The 19,702-nt window shown below is 37.0% G+C and overlaps 2 protein-coding genes and 1 pseudogene across 9 annotated transcripts; all 3 read left to right on the top strand.

Moving 5' to 3' along the window:
- The first annotated feature begins 1,019 nt into the window (after positions 1 to 1,019).
- LOC120147175 (ankyrin repeat-containing protein ITN1-like) lies at positions 1,020 to 4,443 on the top strand. Of its 2 annotated transcripts, XM_039160619.1 has the most exons (5): positions 1,020 to 1,165; positions 1,682 to 2,428; positions 2,889 to 3,298; positions 3,517 to 4,350; positions 4,404 to 4,443. In XM_039160619.1, exons 1-4 carry the CDS (start codon positions 1,141 to 1,143, stop codon positions 4,345 to 4,347), a joined length of 2,013 nt encoding a protein of 670 aa, XP_039016550.1. In that variant the 5' UTR covers positions 1,020 to 1,140; the 3' UTR covers positions 4,348 to 4,350; positions 4,404 to 4,443. The 2 variants fall into 2 exon arrangements, with proteins under 2 accessions (XP_039016550.1, XP_039016549.1); XM_039160618.1 differs by lacking the exon at positions 4,404 to 4,443 and having other exon boundaries at positions 3,517 to 4,377.
- A 1,557-nt stretch (positions 4,444 to 6,000) lies between these two features.
- Positions 6,001 to 10,597, top strand: LOC120147174 (protein RDM16-like). 7 transcript variants are annotated; one of them, XM_039160610.1, is made up of 8 exons: positions 6,001 to 6,504; positions 7,184 to 7,280; positions 7,803 to 7,853; positions 7,930 to 8,048; positions 8,138 to 8,551; positions 8,659 to 8,853; positions 8,933 to 9,087; positions 9,709 to 10,597. In XM_039160610.1, exons 1-8 carry the CDS (start codon positions 6,118 to 6,120, stop codon positions 10,589 to 10,591), a joined length of 2,301 nt encoding a protein of 766 aa, XP_039016541.1. In that variant the 5' UTR covers positions 6,001 to 6,117; the 3' UTR covers positions 10,592 to 10,597. The 7 variants fall into 7 exon arrangements, with proteins under 7 accessions (XP_039016541.1, XP_039016544.1, XP_039016543.1 ...); XM_039160615.1 differs by having other exon boundaries at positions 6,492 to 6,504; positions 7,925 to 8,048; XM_039160617.1 differs by lacking the exon at positions 7,184 to 7,280 and having other exon boundaries at positions 6,415 to 6,504.
- Positions 10,598 to 14,674: 4,077 nt separating this feature from the next.
- LOC120147176 lies at positions 14,675 to 18,001 on the top strand (annotated as a pseudogene).
- Positions 18,002 to 19,702: the final 1,701 nt, after the last annotated feature.

Below are 19,702 nucleotides of genomic sequence, written 5' to 3'. Positions count from 1 at the left end.
TTCTCGCGAGTGATGCAATTTTTTTTTGAATGTTTTGCTTAAAATTGCAATAATCGAGATTGATTGTAGATTGACTTTTAATTATGACATATTTAATCGTATAATACTAATGTAATTGGTTGCTGATTCAGTTGTTTTAAGGTGCATGGTTGTTAATTGTTTCCTGAATAATCACATAGTAATGGAAACAAGTGTTGGTAATGCTCAATCCCACATAGTATTGGAAACACTATTGGGAATGATATTTAAGGCTTGGCTTTCCCACTTCCTCGTTGAGCGATAGAGAACAAGGGGGACTCTCGCGCGCCGCCGTCGTCGTCTCGTCTCGTCGTGGTAATACGTGTCTTCGACACGTCCGCGCGAATACTATCTTTTTAGAGAAAATTCTTAAGAAACAAATGCAATACCACCAGTCGTTGCGATTTTGAACTATCGCAACGAATTTGGAATAAATCTCAACGTGAATTTGGACTATCGCAACAAATTTAGAATAAATCGCAACGCGAATTTGAAAAATCGTAACGCGAACTTGTAAATCGCAATGCGATAGTCGAAGTTCGCATTGCGAATCTGGAAACTGATTTGCGATACCGGAGATCACGTTACGAATTATCGATCGCATTGCGATTTAGTTGATCATTTTGGCAAATCTAAAAAAAGTTAGTTAAAATCATATATATTATAAGACATTTTTAGTCACTGAAATTATTTTCTCTTTTAAAAAAGGAATTTTGGTCTCTTGTATTATTGATCCGTTCGATTTTGATGCTTTGACCATTAACTCTCGTTAATCTATTAACGAAATTTGAGTTTATAATTAAAAAATAAAAAAAATAATTCTTTGAATTGTCAACTCAGACCGAGAACGTAAGAGAAAAAAATATTTTTTTAATAGCTGATTAAAGTTGGACAAATAAAATATTTAAGGGGTCATCCGTATAGCTTACCCAATTTTTAATGTTGATTATATTAGACACAGCAGTTTCCGAACACCTTCCTCCTTCCTTGACCATCCACTAACTTGTTCTTTGTTCTTCGTTCGTTTGTCCTTTTTTACATTTACTCTTTTTTTATTCTAAATAAATATTCCATCAGTTCTCCCCATTTTCTTCTCACCTTTTGCTTCTCTCTTCTTCAACCATGGCCTCATCTTCAATTCAAGAAGGTAACACTGTTGACTCTCCTTTGACCTATCTGTAAATTTTCAATGTCATTTCTCTTTTATTTATATACATATATTTTTTCATTCTTTTTTTAGGTGTAAAATTTGATCCTTTAACTTAAAGCTTCACTTTTTGATTGTGGGTTTTGATTCTTTCTTCAAAGTATTTTATGGGTTCTTTTAGAAAGAAAAATGCTAAATCGGCGTAGTTCAGCCGACTTGTCAGTTTCTTAATTGAATTTTTAGCTTAAATTTTAGTTTATATCTAGATCCATTGGAGCTTAGTTCTTAAGAAATATATTGGGGATTAGGGTTCTTTAATTTTGAATTTTGTGGTGGTTTTAGTTTGAAATTACGTTTTAAGATGAAGAAATTGGAAGTTGGCATCAATTTTTTTGTAGTTGATTCATTGATAAATACTGAAAAATCAAATAATCTATTATTTTTTGGTGATGGGGTTAAGGATTATGATAAATTTGTGATTAGTTTAATAATTATTATTGATTGTTGATTGTTAAGGTGGAGATATGGATCTGGAGAAAGGACTGGTGAGTCCACATCCGAGTCATAATTGCGGCATTGAAGCTTCGCCGGTACCATCACCTTCCTCAACTGCAACAATGACTCCTGCTTTGATCCTATCGAATTCCAGCAAGCGTATTGATAGGATGGGAAGTAGCCTCACCAGTTGCAGTTCTACTGTTACGGACCACTCAGCAACACCATCACCCTCATCTATAGCAACGGCCCCAGCATTGATCCTATCAAATTCTAACAAGCGGATTGACAGGATGTCCAGTAGCCTCACCAATTCCAGTTCTGGTACTGGAGAACCCTCAGCAACACCGTCACCATCGTCAGCAACAGCCCCTGCTCTGGTCCTATCGAATTCTGGCAAGCGCATTGATCAGGCTAGCAAAAAGAAATATGTGAAACAGGTAACCGGACGCCATAATGACACTGAGCTGCACTTGGCAGCACAGCGTGGTGATTTGGCAGCTGTGAAGCAGATTCTTGCCGATATTGATTCGCAGATGATGAAGACTGCAAGTGGTGAAGATTTTGATATGGAGGTCTCGGAAATACAGGCTAGTGTGGTTAACGAGGTAAATGAGTTGGGGGAGACTGCCTTGTTTACTGCTGCGGAGAAAGGACACCTTGATGTTGTCAAGGAGTTGCTAAAATACTCAAACAAAGAGACTGTTACTAAGAAGAATAAATCTGGGTTTGATCCGTTGCATATTGCTGCAAGCCAAGGGCACCATGGTAATGATCCTTAACTTTCATCTTGTGAGTTTGCTTGTGTTGTTATTTGATTTCAATTGTATAGTCGAGTTCTTGTGAATATGACATGTAGTAAAAGTACATGTTCAAGTCGATCTGGATGTCTGTTGAATAAGTTTGACATTTAAGCCATGTTTTATTCTCGGAAAACGTAGGAGGAAGGGAGAGAGTAAATTCTGAGCCAAAATGAAAAAATGGAATACTTTTACTAGGCCTCCTTTGACTTGTGTCATATATAAACTTGTTCCTTTCAGCAAGCTTTTTGTTTATGAAAAGATGTAGACTATTTGGGAACGAAATAGTTAAAAACATAGAGCTACATGAACAAATGCCTTTGTTATTAGTTTTTGTTTCTACAGGCCAGTTGTGGTATCGGTAATCCTATTTCAATTGAGTTCCGTGGATTCTAGGATGGAAATATGACCTGATCCATTCCTTGCAGGTATTGTCCAGGTGCTACTAGATCATGATCCTGGTCTATGCCAAACATTTGGGCCATCGAATGCAACCCCTCTTGTCTCAGCAGCTACCAAAGGGCATACGGCTGTAGTTAATGAGCTGCTATCGAGAGATGGTGGCTTGCTAGAGAGTACGAGATCAAACGGGAAAAATGCATTACATCTAGCTGCTCGACAGGGGCATGTAGATGTCGTGCAAACATTGTTGAGCAAAGATCCGCAGTTGGCGAGAAGAACTGACAAGAAAGGACAGACAGCATTGCACATGGCTGTTAAAGGGCAGAGCTGTGAGGTGGTGAAGTTGCTTCTCGAGGCAGATGCTGCTATTGTGATGCTCCCGGACAAGTTCGGGAACACCGCACTACATGTAGCCACTAGGAAAAAGAGAGCAGAGGTACGACAATTCTCTCACTTCATTATCAATTCTTGCTATATAGGTAGAAGCATGTCTCAATGATGTCGGAAACTGGTACTACTATGTTGATCCAACTTTATTTTTCTTGACGTACTTGTGTTCGAGTACATATTTGAACATGGTATGAGGATAGTGACATTCCTCACAATTTTTTTCGAAACAGTTTCATATTGATGAATCTTGCTATTTTCTTGCAGATTGTTGATGTGTTGTTGTCCCTTCCTGATATGAATGTCAATGCACTCACCAGAGACCATAAAACGGCTTTTGACATAGCTGAAGGGCTTCCACTCTCTGCAGAATCTGCAGAAATAAAGAGCTGCCTTTCTCGTAAAGGTGCTCTCAGAGCTAATGAACTGAATCAACCGAGGGATGAGTTGAGGCAGACGGTGACGCAAATTAAGAAAGATGTTCATACACAGCTCGAACAAACCAGAAGAACCAACAAAAATGTTCATAATATTTCGAAGGAACTTAGAAAACTCCACCGAGAAGGAATCAATAACGCCACGAATTCCGTGACTGTGGTAGCCGTTCTATTTGCAACGGTTGCTTTTGCAGCTATATTTACCGTGCCTGGAGGAGATCAAGATAGCGGGGTTGCGGTGGTGGTAAGCTCGAGTTCTTTCAAAATCTTCTTCATCTTCAATGCTATTGCCCTCTTCACCTCTTTGGCAGTTGTCGTCGTTCAAATTACTTTGGTCCGAGGTGAAACCAAAGCCGAGAAACAGGTGGTGGAAGTGATTAACAAGTTGATGTGGTTGGCCTCTGTCTGCACTTCAGTTGCCTTTATGGCCTCCTCGTATATAGTGGTGGGCCGGAAACATAAGTGGGCTGCAATTTTGGTTACCGTCGTAGGGGGTTTGATAATGGCAGGAGTTCTCGGCACCATGACTTACTATGTGGTGAAATCGAAGAGGACTAGAAGGAAGAGGGGAAAGAATTCAAGGAGAAGTGGATCCAACTCTTTGCTTCATTCCGACTTCACTAATTCGGAAGTCGAAGTCGATAGGATTTATGCCCTCTAATACGTGAATCTATAGCTTTCGAAAAAGAAAAAAGGAAGATGAATATTAGAAATGAGACCCGAAATGGCATATGCGGAAGATAAGATTAAATAAGGATAATAACTTTCGGCATCTGCACCACGTACACCCTACGTTCATGGCCACGGTTCGCAAGGTAAAAGCAGTTCGAATGAATGGTCTGAATCCTTTTGTTACATGTCCTTTGAGTTTGTTGAGTCCATATTCTAGTTCATTGGTGGTGAAGGCATGAGTTCCAGTCCAGAAGGTGATGTTCAAGCTACTGAGAGGCGATACATCATCAACGAGGCATCGTTTCACATGCATAAATTATCAGAGCTTGAATACTAGTCGAGATTTCCCGGAGCTAATTTTCATAAGCATTGCTTCGGTTCTCATCTGCGGATTTCATGCGATCAGCATTGTCGTAAATTAGCCCATTCCGTCGGACTCGAACCGGTCATGTTTTTAACTCCTCAATATTCAGTATGTATTGAATCCTTGGCCTTGAAATGTATGAATGACTAGCTTTTCCTGTGATTAAACTGTATTATTACTACAATTCATGTTTGTTTTGCTTTCGTTACAAATCTTTCCGTGTTCCGATAAATCGAATGAATATTGGATTTTAAGCATGTTTGGACTTTTTAATCGAAAAGGTTATATAATTTGTAATAATTTTGATTATAATTGAAAATATTACGGAGAAAATAATATTTTTAGTTCAGTCTAAAATATTATGCTTTTGATGTCATTTTTAATCTTATATTAACAAGTTGTATTTTAGAATTTTTGTTTAATTTAGTATCAAAATTTAAATTTTCAACTATTTAATGATGTGTCACGATTGTATCATGTCATTGCTTGGAAAGAAAAATATATCCTTAAAAATTATTAGACGATGATATGGGACAGCCTCCGAGAATTATATCATCAAAATGAAAAAGAAATTAAGTTTAAGGATTAATTTCGTAAAAATATCAAGTTCTAGGACCAATGTGGATGAAAATAAATTTACGGACCAAGTTAGAAAATATTATCAAATCTAGGGACTGAATGCTGCTTTGTCCCAGAATGTATAAACTGCAGTTCGATTCAGCCCAACCCTGATATTGCAAAATGAACTTGGAATTTATCGATGACCCAAAGCTAATATGAACGGTTATAAAATACGTTTTAAATAACTCAAAATTTTTAATAATTAATATTTAAGTTTAAATTGATTTTGATGAGTTATTTTTTATAATTTAAATTATATTTGATTTTTTGAATAGAATAGAATGAATTCATATTATTTGAGTTTTTATTTAGATTTAATTGTAAATATTTATAATGTTATAATATTAATTGATTCTATTTTAAATGATTTTATATATGACACATCTATATTATATATATATATATATATATATATATCGTGCATAATTGAAAGATTCGACTTGAACAATCCATTAATTATTAAAAAATTTGAGTTATTTAAATCTTATTTTATAACTCAATTTTTTTTAATTTTTGAGTAAATTCGAATTTATTAAAATATGATTTAAGTCATGTTGAACGACTAAAAAATTTTGTTTTTTGTTTTAGTAAAGTCGAGTTTTATATACTCATATGAACAGCTACCAAAACCACGTCGTGTTTGGGACATAAGGGTTACATTAATTTAGAATTTTTTCCCTTTAACCAAAAAAATGGAAATACCTGAGCCCGAGCGAGAGCGAGATAAAAGAGAGCCAAAACCCACACCGAAAATCCCTTACCTAAAGAAAACCTATGGACAAAGATAAACACGCATCCAAACGATCCCGAGACCGCGACGGCAGGCACCACCGTGACTCCGATCGTCACCACAACGACCGCGATTCTCATCGCCGGTCGGATCATAGATCTTCCACATCGCGCCGTGACGAGCGCGAGAGATCTTTCGAGAGGGAAGGTTCGAGAGATAGGAAACATCGTGAGGGTTCCTACGAGGAATTCGAAGCAAGGAAGAAGAGGAAAGAGAGGGAGGAGAGTGAGGAGAGAGGGGAGAAGAGGAGTAAACTGGGAGAAGAAAACAGAAAGGAAAAGAGAGAGAGGAGGAGATTTGGGGATAAGGCTAAAGAAGATGATGAAATCGAGTTATTCAATGGCGCCAGTGGTGGTGATCCAGTTCACAATGTGAGTCCTAGAATTCTTTTTTTGTCAGTTTTATCTTTGCGGCCGTTGTTTTTTATTGTTTGCTTGGCTGTTGGAAAATGAAAATGAAAGTGAAAATGAAATTTATTTCAAGAAGTAGTGAGTTGTGAAAAATCTAAAGCGTCTAAGACTAAGCTTGTTATAGTTTATAATTTAATATGGTTATGATGAAATAAAGAGGAAAATAGTAGAAAATAAGTAGCAAATATAACAATTTTGATTGGAAACTAACCTTATTGCTTTATTGTTAGTAATCTAATATATTTCCGTTGAAGCTTCTCTTGGATTTTAATTTATTGGGAATGCGTATTTTTCATAATGTTTCAGGATAGGAAGCTTAATCTTGTTGCATTGATTTCATGTTGTTTTCTGGGATTTAAATGGATATTGTCTATGCAATTTCACAATAAGTATTGTTGCAGTCAATTGCTGTAGATGTTTCTGTTAATTTCAGTAGTGGAGAGAGATCCAAAACTGAAAAACAGCTGCTGTAATGTCATGTTGTGGGCACTATATAAATGCACTGATTTGAACATCAAATTCCCTAGATATTCTGCAACTTTTTCAAATGACCATTCTCACTAGGAGTGGATTGTTGCATTATGATTTACATTCTGTTGAGTTAGTACTTTTTACGTACGATTTTAACCTTGTTTATCAGATTTTTTTCCTAGTTCTTTCTTTGGGCTGCTGGGTTCTTCAGTTTTTGTCTGCAGGAGTCATAGTTGTTACCTTCTTACATTTACTGCTAATTCAAGGCTTGTAGAAAATAAAAGTTCATAATATTATATATGATTTGATTCTTTGTTGCTTCAGTTCTACATTTTTCTTGAAGTATCTGTCTTGCACCATGTTTGATGCATTTCATATGATATGGAAATTGACCCGTTGGGTATATGAAAAAAATAGAAAATTTGAATATATTCATGACACATAATGCCAATGTCTGAGATTCACATCTGAGTACGAATAACCAAGCTTTGATGAACTTTCAAGGAACTGACGTGTCTTCTATTGTCCTGTGATTAATATGATATTTCACTTTTTTGACCATATAAACTAACTTAAGCATAACTAAGATATTAGCTATCATCACATGATAGTATGAGATTGAAATGTATAATAGTGCACAATATTATTTGAACTAAAATATAGGATGCATCTGATTCAATGGAGTTATGTTGATATCATGCTAATTTAAAATTGATCCAAAGTTCTACAATATTGATGTAATCATTAGTTTGTATGCTGATGTAATTTACTTTTTTCCATGTGTGAAGGATGCTGCTCAGGCATCATTACCGAAGACTGGTCACCCCCTTCCTACCAAGGTATCTTCGATTTCTACTGCTGAAAATAAAGCATATAGTGTTACCGGATCTCATGAGGTTACTGGATCTAGTACAGATGGCTCTTCATCTATTGGGAAAAGTGGTGCAAACTTCTCTCTTGATGCCTTAGCCAAAGCAAAAAAGGCTTTACAAATGCAGAAAGAATTAGCTGAGAAAATGAAGAAGATACCCATCGTAAGTTCATCTTTTTTTTTTGCAAAAGTAAAAAATTCCCCAGTTTTAATTTAAAAATATTAATGTTGCATTGGTATTGTCATGTGTAGTTGAATAGAGGCCCTAACTCAAGTTCAGTAGTGGCAACCGGAACAGTTCAGCGACCAGCCTCGTCTGTGACTACAGCCAATGCCACTGGACCATCAAGCTCATCAGCCGAACCTGCCACTGCACCGGTGGTTTCTTCAAAGCCACCCACTACTGGTGTGGCTGCTGTTCCGGGCCTTGCATCAATACCCAATTTAGAAGCTGTTAAACGTGCTCAAGAGCTGGCTGCTGAGATGGGATTCCGCCAGTTTGCTCCTCTAATAAACATGTTTCCTGGACAGGTGCAAGTAGATGTTCCAGTTGCTCAGAAACCTACTAAGGCACCTGTTCTACGAGTTGATGCACTCGGTAGGGAAATTGACGAACATGGTAATATAATAAACGTGACTAAACCAAGTAATCTTAGCACCCTCAAGGTTTGTGAAATTTGTACTCTTGGTGCAATCATTGTTATTTTATTATTTCAGTGCTATTTTTGTTGTTTTCAAGGCTATTATTTAACTCAAACCCTTTAATTTTTTAGGTCAACATTAACAAGCAAAAGAAAGATGCATTCCAGATACTTAAACCTGAGCTAGAGGTGGATCCGGAATCAAATCCACATTTTGATGAGCGGATGGGAATCAATAAGAATAAGCTTCTTAGACCAAAAAGGATGAGTTTTCAGTTCGTAGAGGAAGGAAAATGGTCAAAAGATGCGGAGATCATCAAATTGAAGGTATTATTGTGTTTTAATTTCTTTGATTCTTCCATTACTTGATTTTCTGGTTTTTGTGATTATTGTCTATTTATTACAGAGTCAATTTGGAGAAGCAAAAGCGAAAGAGCTTAAAGCAAAGCAAGCACAATTGGCAAAGGCAAAGGCGGATATAAATCCCAATTTAATTGAGGTGTCAGAAAGAATTATAACAAAAGAGAAACCAAAAGACCCGATTCCTGAAATAGAGTGGTGGTAAGTTGATATTCCTTTCATTATCGTATAACTTTAAGTTTACATACCTTTAATTAATTAAATTAACTAGGAGGTTTTGGTTGATTCAACATGTTGTCAAATTAGACTCGGAAAATGCATCAGCTGGGTATGTGAGGAAGATTTATTTATTGCTCTAAATTCTTAGTAATGGTTGTTTCTATTTACTTTCTGCTTAGGCTGTAAGTATTTTGCATATGCATTTCCTGTAAAAGAGTGTTTTGATACTATAACGTACATTAAGCAAAAGTTCAAAATTCGTCTTCTTGATTTTGTTATTAGTATTCAAACTGAGCAAGGCATGCAATGCTCTTCACCATGTGTAAAGGCAAAAAAACTTGCATTTATGTTCAGCATAATATGTCATTTCCATGTTAAAAAACTTAAAGGATGCATTACAGCCTATGTTACTTGGATTCCGGTATAAGTGTCGGGTATTGGTATGTTTATTTTTTTTTACATTTATTTAAGGGGTCCTTGGACCATATTTGCATATCTATGTCTGAGTATGTGTTTGACACAGGTTTTTATAGAACATTAAGAGTTAAAGCAACATAGATTACAAAGACTAGGTTATTTCATCCTTCTACATTTCATTTTCAGGGATTTGCCTCTTCTTGTCTCGGGTTCCTATGATGACATCGCTGATGGTGTGCTGAGTGTAGATAAACTGAAGGAGAAGAAGATCACGATTTATGTTGAGCATCCTCGCCCAATTGAGCCTCCTGCTGAGCCAGCTCCACCACCGCCTCAGCCCCTGAAGCTAACCAAGAAGGAGCAGAAGAAGCTTCGGACTCAGCGACGTTTGGCCCGGGAAAAGGATAAACAGGAGATGATTAGACAAGGCCTGATAGAACCCCCCAAACCAAAAGTTAAGTTGAGCAACTTAATGAAAGTTTTAGGCTCTGAAGCAACTCAAGATCCCACTAAACTTGAAATGGAAATCCGAAGTGCTGCTGCTGAGCGGGAACAGGCTCACGTAGACAGAAACATTGCTCGCAAGCTTACCCCTGCTGAACGCCGTGAAAAGAAAGAGAGAAAGCTTTTTGACGACCCGAATACAGTGGAAACAATCGTTTCAGTTTACCGGGTCAATGATCTCTCACATCCCAAGACCCGCTTCAAAGTTGATGTTAATGCCCAAGAAAACCGTTTGACTGGTTGTGCCGTGATCTCGGAGGGCATTAGTGTTGTAGTTGTGGAAGGCGGAAGCAAATCCATTAAGAGGTACGGGAAGCTTATGCTTCGGCGAATTAATTGGGCTGAAGCTGTAAATGAAACCGGTGATAGAGACGAAGATGACGACGAAGAGAAACCGCCTAACAAGTGTGTGTTAGTTTGGCAAGGCAGCGTTGCTAAATCAAGTTTCAACAGGTTCTCGGTTCACGAGTGCATCACCGAAGCAGCTGCGAGAAAGGTATTTTCTGATGCGGGCGTCGGCCATTACTGGGACCTTGTAGTTAATTTCTCCGAGAATGATTTTTGATTTCCTAAACAAGACTTAGGATGTTTTCTAATCTGAATTGTTGTTATTAAGAACTTCTTCATCGAAGCCCTTTTTTTCGATCACAGTTGTGAATTACTTCAAATTCTGTTTGTTGTATGGTCGGATTCAGACCGGATTTAAGGAACGCATTATAAATAGTTTTTTGTATGCTTGGCTTCAGCCTTCATTTGACCTGAAATATATGAATAAGAACTTGTCTAGATCTAGCCTTACATGTAACTAAACTGAAGTCTGCTGTTGTTGGAACTTGAATTTAAATTGAGATTTCTGTGCGGTTAGTAGGGTTGCACATTTGTCGGATTTCAATCCGATCCGGATCGGTTTTTATCCGATCCGGTTTTTTCCCATAGAAAAAAACCGATTTATAAAATAATCGATTCGGTTTCTAACCGGTTAGGAGGGCCGGATATCCTAACCGGTGTAACCGGTTTCGATTTAAAAAAAACCGGTTTTTTTAAAAAACCGGTTATAAAAAAATCGATTTTAATATTATTAAAATTACATCGTCATCAATTGCAACAAAGTTTACGATAATTTGTTGAAAACATTTTGATATTTCGATATAACAAATTAAGTTAAATGAATTTTAAGATTTTCCAAATGATTTTCTAAGTATATTCGATATAATTATTCAAATATCAAAACATTACTCCAAATATTTCAAAAATCATTTTTAATCCTTACTTAAGTGTAAAATTAAGTTTTAATCTTAAAACAATTTCAAAATAATCTTTCAAAGTATTTCGAACCATTTCAAAGCCAAAAATTCCAGATTGCTCATAGGGAACTGATTCCCCCCCAAGGGGGTACCGATTCCTCCCTAAATGGTTTGGCAACGAGATTTCCAGAATGCTCGGAGGGAACCGATTCCCCCCATAGGGGGTACCGATTTTCCCCTATTCAACGGTCGAAATATTTGAATTTTACACTTAGGGAACCGATTCCCTATGAGATGGAACCGATTCCCTATTAGAGGGTACCGATTCCCCCACGCTCCAAGCATTTTTATTAAATGTTTTCACACTTAAACGGCTATATTATCTTCATTAATTATCACTAACGTTCAGAAGTGATTCAAGGTGTATTTAAGCAAGCTTAGAAGCCATTGATCAAAGACAAGAAACATCAAGCAACTAGAATCAAGAGAGAATCAAAGAGAAAGCATCAAACCTCAAGTTCGATAAATTCAAATACTTAATTGAAATACTTAATTAACTCAACATAATTGAAATACTTAAATACTTCCAAATTTGATAAATTCAAATACTTAAAAACTTCCAAGTTCGATAAATTCAAATACTTAAAAACTTCAAGTTTGATAATTGAAACAAAGTTTACGATAATTGAAATAAAGTTTAAAAATAAACTACATTGCCATCTCTCTTCTTCATCATCTTCGCCTTCTTCGTTTGGAGGGGATATTTCAAGTTTGACTTCTTCAATGTGTAAGTTTGCTTCCAAATCGGCATCAATTGCATCTTCTAGGGTGGTGATATGTTGCTTACGAGCCGCTCCATCCAAATAATCCTTTAAACAAATGCATACTTCCACCGACTCGGGACTTAGTCTTGATCTCCGTTGCGATATAACCCTGCCACTAACAGAAAAGCGGATTCCGAAGCTACCGTAGAAGCTTGGACGGTTAGTAAATCACGGGTCATGGCGGCTAGAATCGGAAATTGTGCTTCCTTTTCTTTCCACCAAGGCAAAATATCCAAACTTTCAAACTCTTCAAATGTCATTTTTGATAGAAAATCGCATGACATGTAATTTCTCAACTCGCTACTTGGGATGGTAGTACGTGATCGTTTGGATTGAGAATTTACAAGAGTGTTAAAAAGATTCAAATTTATGTTACTTGGACGTCTACTAGATGATTCCACATTCATTCTCATTTGATCGTGTATTACACTACTTGATCCGTATTTAGTTAAATAAATTGCAAACATGTCGCGAAAACATTTGTTAAAATAATTTATTTGGTTTTGGACAAAGTTGGGTTCATCATCGGTTAGATTAAAAGCAAACGCAATTTGTTCAATTAGTGTTTCAACCCCACCAACATTTAACGTTGGGTTTAAAGCGGCGGCACAAGTAAAAATGAGGGGATCTCCTTAAAATATTTTAAAAGTTTTTCCTTCATTGCAAAGCCAATTTCTTGAAAAATTTCGGTTTCAAAGTCATTTAGTCGGGTAGCCAACAAAAAATATTTGATTAAGAACCAACGGGCTAGTAGGGTAATAAACACCAGATAAAAAAGTTGTTGCATTTTTAAAACCTCAAGCAAATCGGTTATTTTGGCTATAGTTTCCCAACTCGAATCCGGATAAATGTTTGGGACATGACCCTCTCGAAAAGCCGATCGTGAAATGTTTGCAATGTTTCCCTTTGCCTTAAGGCAGTATGCATCATCCAAGTTGAGTTCCAACGAGTTGGACAATCCAAATTAGGACCCAAGCTTTTTTGTTAACGGACTTACAAAATCGTTTATAATCATTAGTATTTTGTTGTTGTTACAAAGAACTGATTTTATCATTGTTTTAAATTCTAATCTAATCGGCTCAATAACCTCCAAACCGGCTTGCACGGATAAATTAATTATGTGTGCAACGCAACGGGTATGAAAAAACGCACCGTCTAAAATCGGTGAAAGTAATATTTTCAATATTGGAACCGCGTTTGTATTATTCGATGCATTATCAAAGGATATAGAAAAAACTTTATTTTTTAATTTATAAAGACAAATTATCCTTTTTAAAAGTGTAAATAAATTAGCACGGGTATGCGGCTCACCGAATAATTCAAACGCGATTGTTCTTTTCATCATTTGCCAATTATCTTGATCTAACCAATGTGACGTAACGGCTAAAAAAGAATTTCCGGTATTATGAGGGGAACTCCAAACGTCACATGTAAGCGACCACCATAACGATGTTCTTGGAATCCTAAATCATTTTTTTCCCTCACCGTATAACGTGGTTGCATTAGTTGTTGAATTGTTGTCGTGAAATCTTCATCATCAAAGTGGTCGAACGACAATGCTTTTGTAATCACGAACTTTGTAAACGCTTCTCGTAATTTTTCGTTGTCGTAAACAAAAACACCACCTTGCGGTGTAAGATTCGATTGACTAGGATCCGATCTTGAGCGAAGTGCCTTGCATGATTTTGTCAAATGGTTCTTCAACGTTGTGTTTCCTTCCGATGCAAGAAACTTTAGACAAAGTTTACAACGCGCCCTCCTCGAGCCATTTGACATCTCACATAAATCGTAGTGATCCCAAATATCTTTGTTTCGAGTGTGTTCGATCACTCTCACGACTTCAAGGTTTCCCCCGACGGAAGATTCAGCCGTGTTACTCATGATGAACAAAAAATTACAAAAATAAGATTTGAGAGATGTTTAAGTGTTGTGTAATAAGATTTGAGAAAGTTGTAATCAACCAAATACATCCCCAACCTATTTATACATGTTTAGGGTGGTAAAATGGTAATTTTTTAAAGAAAAAAATGGTCAAAAACGGTCACAAAACCCCTCCAACGGCTAGTTTTTTAAACCCAGACCGGTTTTTTTTTCCCGGATAAAAACTGGTTTTTTAATCGGTTTTTTTCAAACCGGTTTAGGTTTTTTTCTCCAAACCGGTTAAAATAACCGGTTTAAAAAAATCCGATCCGGTTAAAAAAAACCGGTTTTTCCCAAATCCGGTTTCGGATATTTTTTTCGCAAAATCGGATATTCGGATTTTTTGTGCACCCCTAGCGGTTAGTGTGCAATGTTTAAAAATTGATTTTTAGATTTTAAATATGCTTCGACGATATTGATAATTTGAGACTTAATTATAACGTTTTTGAAGTTTAGAGGCTAAGATTGAATCTGAATAATATATGTGTAATTAACTCAAAAAAATAAAAATTTAATTAATGTTTCTGACACGTTACTTTTCTGTTTTGTTTTTTCTCAAGTCTATTATTGTAATTCCATATGGGGTCTTTTTAGTAATTATGATCCACTGATTTTTTCAGTGTTGAAAGATCCTTATCCTTAGGGCTTAAGGCCCCAATAAATACCGAAAAGAAAACGCTGCGTTTAGTTAAGCTCTCTCGTTCTCTTCGAAAATTCTAGGGTTTTTCATTATCTCCTTCCTCGCCTCTCGCCTCTGAAATTTAATCGTAAGCTTCTTTGTGTGTTTGTAAATTGTATTTCTTTTATTCTTTCATTGTTTTAATTTCCATTTACTTTTGAATTCTCATGTTCTTACTTCCTTAAATTCTTGATATTTTTCATAGATCTGAAATATTGTTGAGTTTGTAGTTTTTCAATTTTTAAATTATCTCTTTTCAAAAACACAGAGACACATACATTTATTTCTTATGATTTGTAATAGTAATGTCAAGATTTATGGATTTGATACTTTAGCCTGTTAGAATTGAGAGCAGAAAAATTAAATCCCTTACTCAAATTTGATTCTTTTGAAATTTATATTTAGTTTTTCCGAGAAATTTAAAGATGTATGGATTTGATGTTTTAAAACACTTTTAAAGATTTAAAATTAAAATTTGATTTTTCAGAGAAATTTATTGTTTTTTCTCCTTGTTTGTTTAGTATAAGCTAAATCGAGTACCCCGAATTTATATAGAATAAGAAATCAAGCGTTTTGAACTGTTTTTTTCCCCTTCGGTAACAGTTATGAAGGGTTACTAGTCAACTAATATATATTGTTTAGCATAATAAAGCTGAAGTTATGTAAGAGCAATATAGGCAAATTATTTAGCTCTAAATGAAGCAAAGTTGTAGCATCAGATAGCATTGTAAATGTAATCCTAAGAGAATATAAGAGATATTAAGCTAAAGACCGCCCTTTCAGTAGAAGAGCAAAATATCGAACAAACTATGAGTCTGTTTTGATATTGTTTGATTGTTTCTTTTAATAATAAATTTCTTTGTGCAATTGGATATTAAGGAGATATTTGTAAAGAATTAAAATTAAAGTTGTACATTTTAGTTGTCTGTCAAATTGAAAATCTATTAGTATTTTCTGTTCTACTATGAAAGCAAAAGCGACAGCTTTAAGGTGACTTGAGCTTAAAGTAGATTGTTGATGCCATTAATAATGATTGGAGTATTTTAATTATGTAAATTTTGTGCTTTCTTTTTTTTTTACCGGGGTTCTATGGCAATTGTTAATGCAGGGTAAGACAAAATGCCTAGGTATGATGATCGCCGTGGTGGCACTCGCCTTTTTGTTGGTCACTTGTCCTCAAGGACAAGATCACGTGATCTAGAGGACATGTTTAGCAGATATGGGAGGTAATTGCATCTTTTTGCTATGTTGAAGAGTTTGTAAATTTATCTTATTTGGTAGACTGGTTTAATAACTGTATTTCATTTAGTGTACTGGTTGGTTTAATAACTGCATTTCATTTAGTGTACTTGTTCAAGTGTTTTGTTTTGTTTTTCTTCATTTGGGCGTCCCTGGTTCTATTCCTTTTTATTACGGCCTGTATGATAGGTTCAGGGTGTAGTGACAAGGTAGGAGAAAGTCGTCATTGCCAAAGCCCTTAAATGTAGTTTGTGATCCCTGGTCCTCCTATTAGAATATGAGAGAGAATGTTGCAACCCTCCACATGTCGGTCTGGTTTAACTGGAATGATCTTGTTGAAGGTCCCTTGGCTTTTGCCTAACCTGGAGGTCTATGGTGAGAGGGTGACTTTGGTGGATTTGGCGATTCTTTCTATAGTGTTATTGTGTGTTTTTATCGAAATGGCAACAATATCAAAAGTGGGTGTTTTTCGTTCATCTGTGAGGGGCGAATTATCAACCCTTCGATAATTGTGTCATGATGGCCTTATTGTTTCTGGCACCCGTTTGCGCAGAGTACGTGATGTGGATATGAAGCGAGACTATGCATTCATTGTATGTATTTCATTTCTCCTTTAATTTAAGCCGAAAATATTTTCTCTGTTGTCTATAATTTCTTCACCATATATTGAAAATATGATCTTTTTCCTTGGATCTTTTCTTCGTTCGTTTTGTGTATGTTCTTGTCTGGCTCCTTGATAACAGGAATTCAGTGACCCTAGAGATGCTGATGATGCAAGATATTCATTGAATGGTCGAGACCTAGATGGATGCCGTATCGTTGTGGAATTTGCCAAGGGAGTAAGTTTTATAATATGCCATAAATTTTCCAGAAGGCAATGAATGCTATAAGTAACCCATTGAGAAGTTTAACCGTTCTTTGGTTAATGCTTTTAAGTACTTATTTCTCTAATCCCTTCTAATGTTTGGGTGATGTGACACGAAAAATTGCAATGTAGGTGCCCCGTGCCCCTGGTGGATCTCGCGATTATGCTGGAAGAGGTCCTGCTCCTGGATCCGGCCGCTGCTTCAATTGTGGAATTGATGGTCACTGGGCCCGTGATTGCAAAGCTGGGGATTGGAAGAACAAGTGTTACCGATGTGGGGAACGAGGCCACATAGAAAGAGATTGTCAAAACAGCCCGAAGAAACTGAGGTCCTTTTCCTTCACAGCCCAATATGTTTTTGTTATTTTGACCTGTTTGATCCAATTAGAGTGTTGTTTCTATCATTTAAAAATTTCTATTTTGTTTACTTGGGAGACAATTGTATTAATTTTATTGTTGCTGCCGTAGACCACGTAGTTACTCACGCTCACCTAGTCCCCGACGTGGCCGAAGCAGAAGCCGCAGTTACAGCCGGGGTCGTAGTGACAGGTTTGTATTTAGCTTTCCCCGTGACAAGTTGCAAGTTCAGATACTGGAATTGTTTTTGTCTTGAAAGTTGCCAGGCTCATTCTCTTTTGTGTGTTGAATCTCTCAACCTTCTACAGTCGATCTCGATCACCTGTGAAACGAGAAAGAAGTTTCGAGCTTGACGATAGGAGATCAAGGAGTCCCAAGCGCCATAGGCGTTCTCCATCCCCAACCCGAGGAAGGAAGCACAGTCCAGAGCGCGATAATAGAAGTCCCTCCCCTGCCCCAAGGGGGAAGCATAGTCCACCACTGGATGAAAGAAGCCCCCAAGATAGACGTAGCCCATCCCCAAGGGACCGCAGGCACACCAATGGTTCGGATTACAGTGCGAGTCCCAGGGGAAGGAGCAGAACTCCAGATCGTGAAGCTGATACCGAGGACAGGCCTTATAAGAGCTCCACAAAGGAAAATGGCCACAGCCGCAGCCCGCCCCCAAGGGAGGATCGAAGCCCTATATTTACGATGACGAAGATGCTTCTCCGAGACGCAGCGAATCGAATTAAGCTGAAGTGGTTTGAATGGTAGGACTTGGTTACAATCCGTGTTTGCTAGGACTTTTGAGATCTTAATATATTTTGATGGATAACTTGTGTTATGAAAAATATTAAGCGCTTTTAAGAAGTCTTTTTCTATAAATTACCTCTTTCATATAATCTTTGATAAAATTACTTCATAACCACGTAGGTCATAATTTATGCAATAGTGAAAAATGAATTTTTATTTTTCAAAAATTAGTTAATTAAGCCAGTTAATGTATTCGAGCATATCTGATGTGATAGAAAATATATTCGAGCAGGAGTCGTAATGGATGGTAGCCAAGAATGTGATTGAGAGTAGGTGAGTAAAATTTAACTTGATTTAAAAAAAATCAATTTGAATTAATTTTGAGTTGTGAATTTTTTTTTGGTAAATTAAGAAACAAACTTACTATTCTAACTACTATACTACCATTTCTTCTATCCATAAATTATAAACTTCTGCTGGAGGGTATGCATTGCTACAATTTCCCAATCCTTCCTAATCATTCCTGTAATATGGTGTCATATTGTTGCTTCCAGCTCCTTCCGGTCAGCAAAGTGCAGGCTTCCCCAGACTTATTTGTTGTCGACCTTGATGATCAACTTCACTGCAAGTTCCCAAGCTGTTTCCAGTCCTACCAGGACTCCCCATAGCTCAGCCTCGAGTACCGAGCAGGAACCGATAACTTTATGAAATCCCCATTTTCCAGTTTCCATACTCGTCTCTGATCACACCTCCACAAGCTGCCATAGCATTTACTCTATTCACAGCTCCGTCTGTGTTCACCTTTAGTCAGCCTGGGAGGGGAGGTTTCCGTCTGGTCTCTGTCAGAACTTGGGTGTTTCCATCTGTTCGATGAGTACCTGCAGAGGCTAGAGCTCTATGCGTTTCCATAACAAGGCATCGGCTCCGGTCAATCACAGTTTCTCTCACGATCTTTTCAGTCTCAAAGATTTGTAGATTCCTTTGTAACCACAAGTTCCATATGATTGCACCAAATATAATCTCCCAAGTTTCTTCTTCCTTTGCAAAGTACGATGGTGTTGATTGGTTCTTGTGCATCCATTCCTTGATTTCTAGAGAGAAGAATTCTGCCATCTTTTCTTCTTTTATGAGCACCATCCATATCGTGCTGGGTGCAGTGTCTCAAGATGTGGTTGTTATCTTCCTCACCATTACCGCATGTTTTGCAGCTCGCATCCATTGTTAAATGTCTTCTCAACCTGTCCTTGTTTGTTAACAGAGCTCCGTGAGTTACGAGCCACATGAAGGTTTTGATTCTGGGTAATACTTTGGACTTACCAATTGTTTTCCATATTAGTTCTTCCTCTGCCCTTTGGTGCTCCGTTCGGGTTTCATATGCTGATTTTATCGAGAATTTTCTGTCATCCCTCCGTCGCCAACCTGGTTTATCGTCTTTGAAGGTTGGAAGTGAGGTTTGATTGCCGCGATTTTCAACAGAATTGAAGACGGAAGTATTTCTTCTAGCTCTTCCCATTTCCATTCTCCAGCATCGTTCACCATTGGCTGCAATTGTTTCAGAACCCAGATCGTGCTGCCTTGGATTCTTAGCATGGTTTTTTAATTTATCCCGCTTATCCATGAATCGTTCCAGAAGCTAGTTTTTTCACCATTTCCTATATTCCATATGGTTTCCTTCCTTGTAGCTTCCCAGATTTTTGTCAGACCCTTCCAAATCTGGGAACAGTTTGTTTTCCTTATGGATTCTGGTAATACATTCCTCCACTTGTATTTTGCACGCAGGAATTTCACCCAGAGTTGTTCCTTTCCTCTTATT

The sequence above is a fragment of the Hibiscus syriacus genome, unplaced genomic scaffold (assembly GCF_006381635.1).
Source record: "Hibiscus syriacus cultivar Baekdansim isolate YM2019G1 unplaced genomic scaffold, ASM638163v2 tig00110933_pilon, whole genome shotgun sequence".
Classification (NCBI taxonomy): Eukaryota; Viridiplantae; Streptophyta; class Magnoliopsida; order Malvales; family Malvaceae; genus Hibiscus; species Hibiscus syriacus.
The sequence above is the reverse complement of the archived record's forward strand: the minus strand, read 5'-3'. Positions and strand labels throughout refer to the sequence as shown.

Excerpts from the sequence above, each read along its gene's own strand:
- LOC120147175 (XM_039160619.1), top strand. The coding sequence starts at position 1,141 with ATGGCCTCATCTTCAATTCAAGAAG. Across the intron at positions 1,166-1,681 it reads CTCATCTTCAATTCAAGAAG|GTGGAGATATGGATCTGGAG; the intron begins GTAACACTGTTG and ends TTGATTGTTAAG. Across the intron at positions 2,429-2,888 it reads TGCAAGCCAAGGGCACCATG|GTATTGTCCAGGTGCTACTA; the intron begins GTAATGATCCTT and ends CATTCCTTGCAG.
- LOC120147174 (XM_039160610.1), top strand. The coding sequence starts at position 6,118 with ATGGACAAAGATAAACACGCATCCAAACGATCCCGAGACCGCGACGGC. Across the intron at positions 8,049-8,137 it reads AAATGAAGAAGATACCCATC|TTGAATAGAGGCCCTAACTC; the intron begins GTAAGTTCATCT and ends TGTCATGTGTAG. Across the intron at positions 9,088-9,708 it reads ATTCCTGAAATAGAGTGGTG|GGATTTGCCTCTTCTTGTCT; the intron begins GTAAGTTGATAT and ends TTTCATTTTCAG.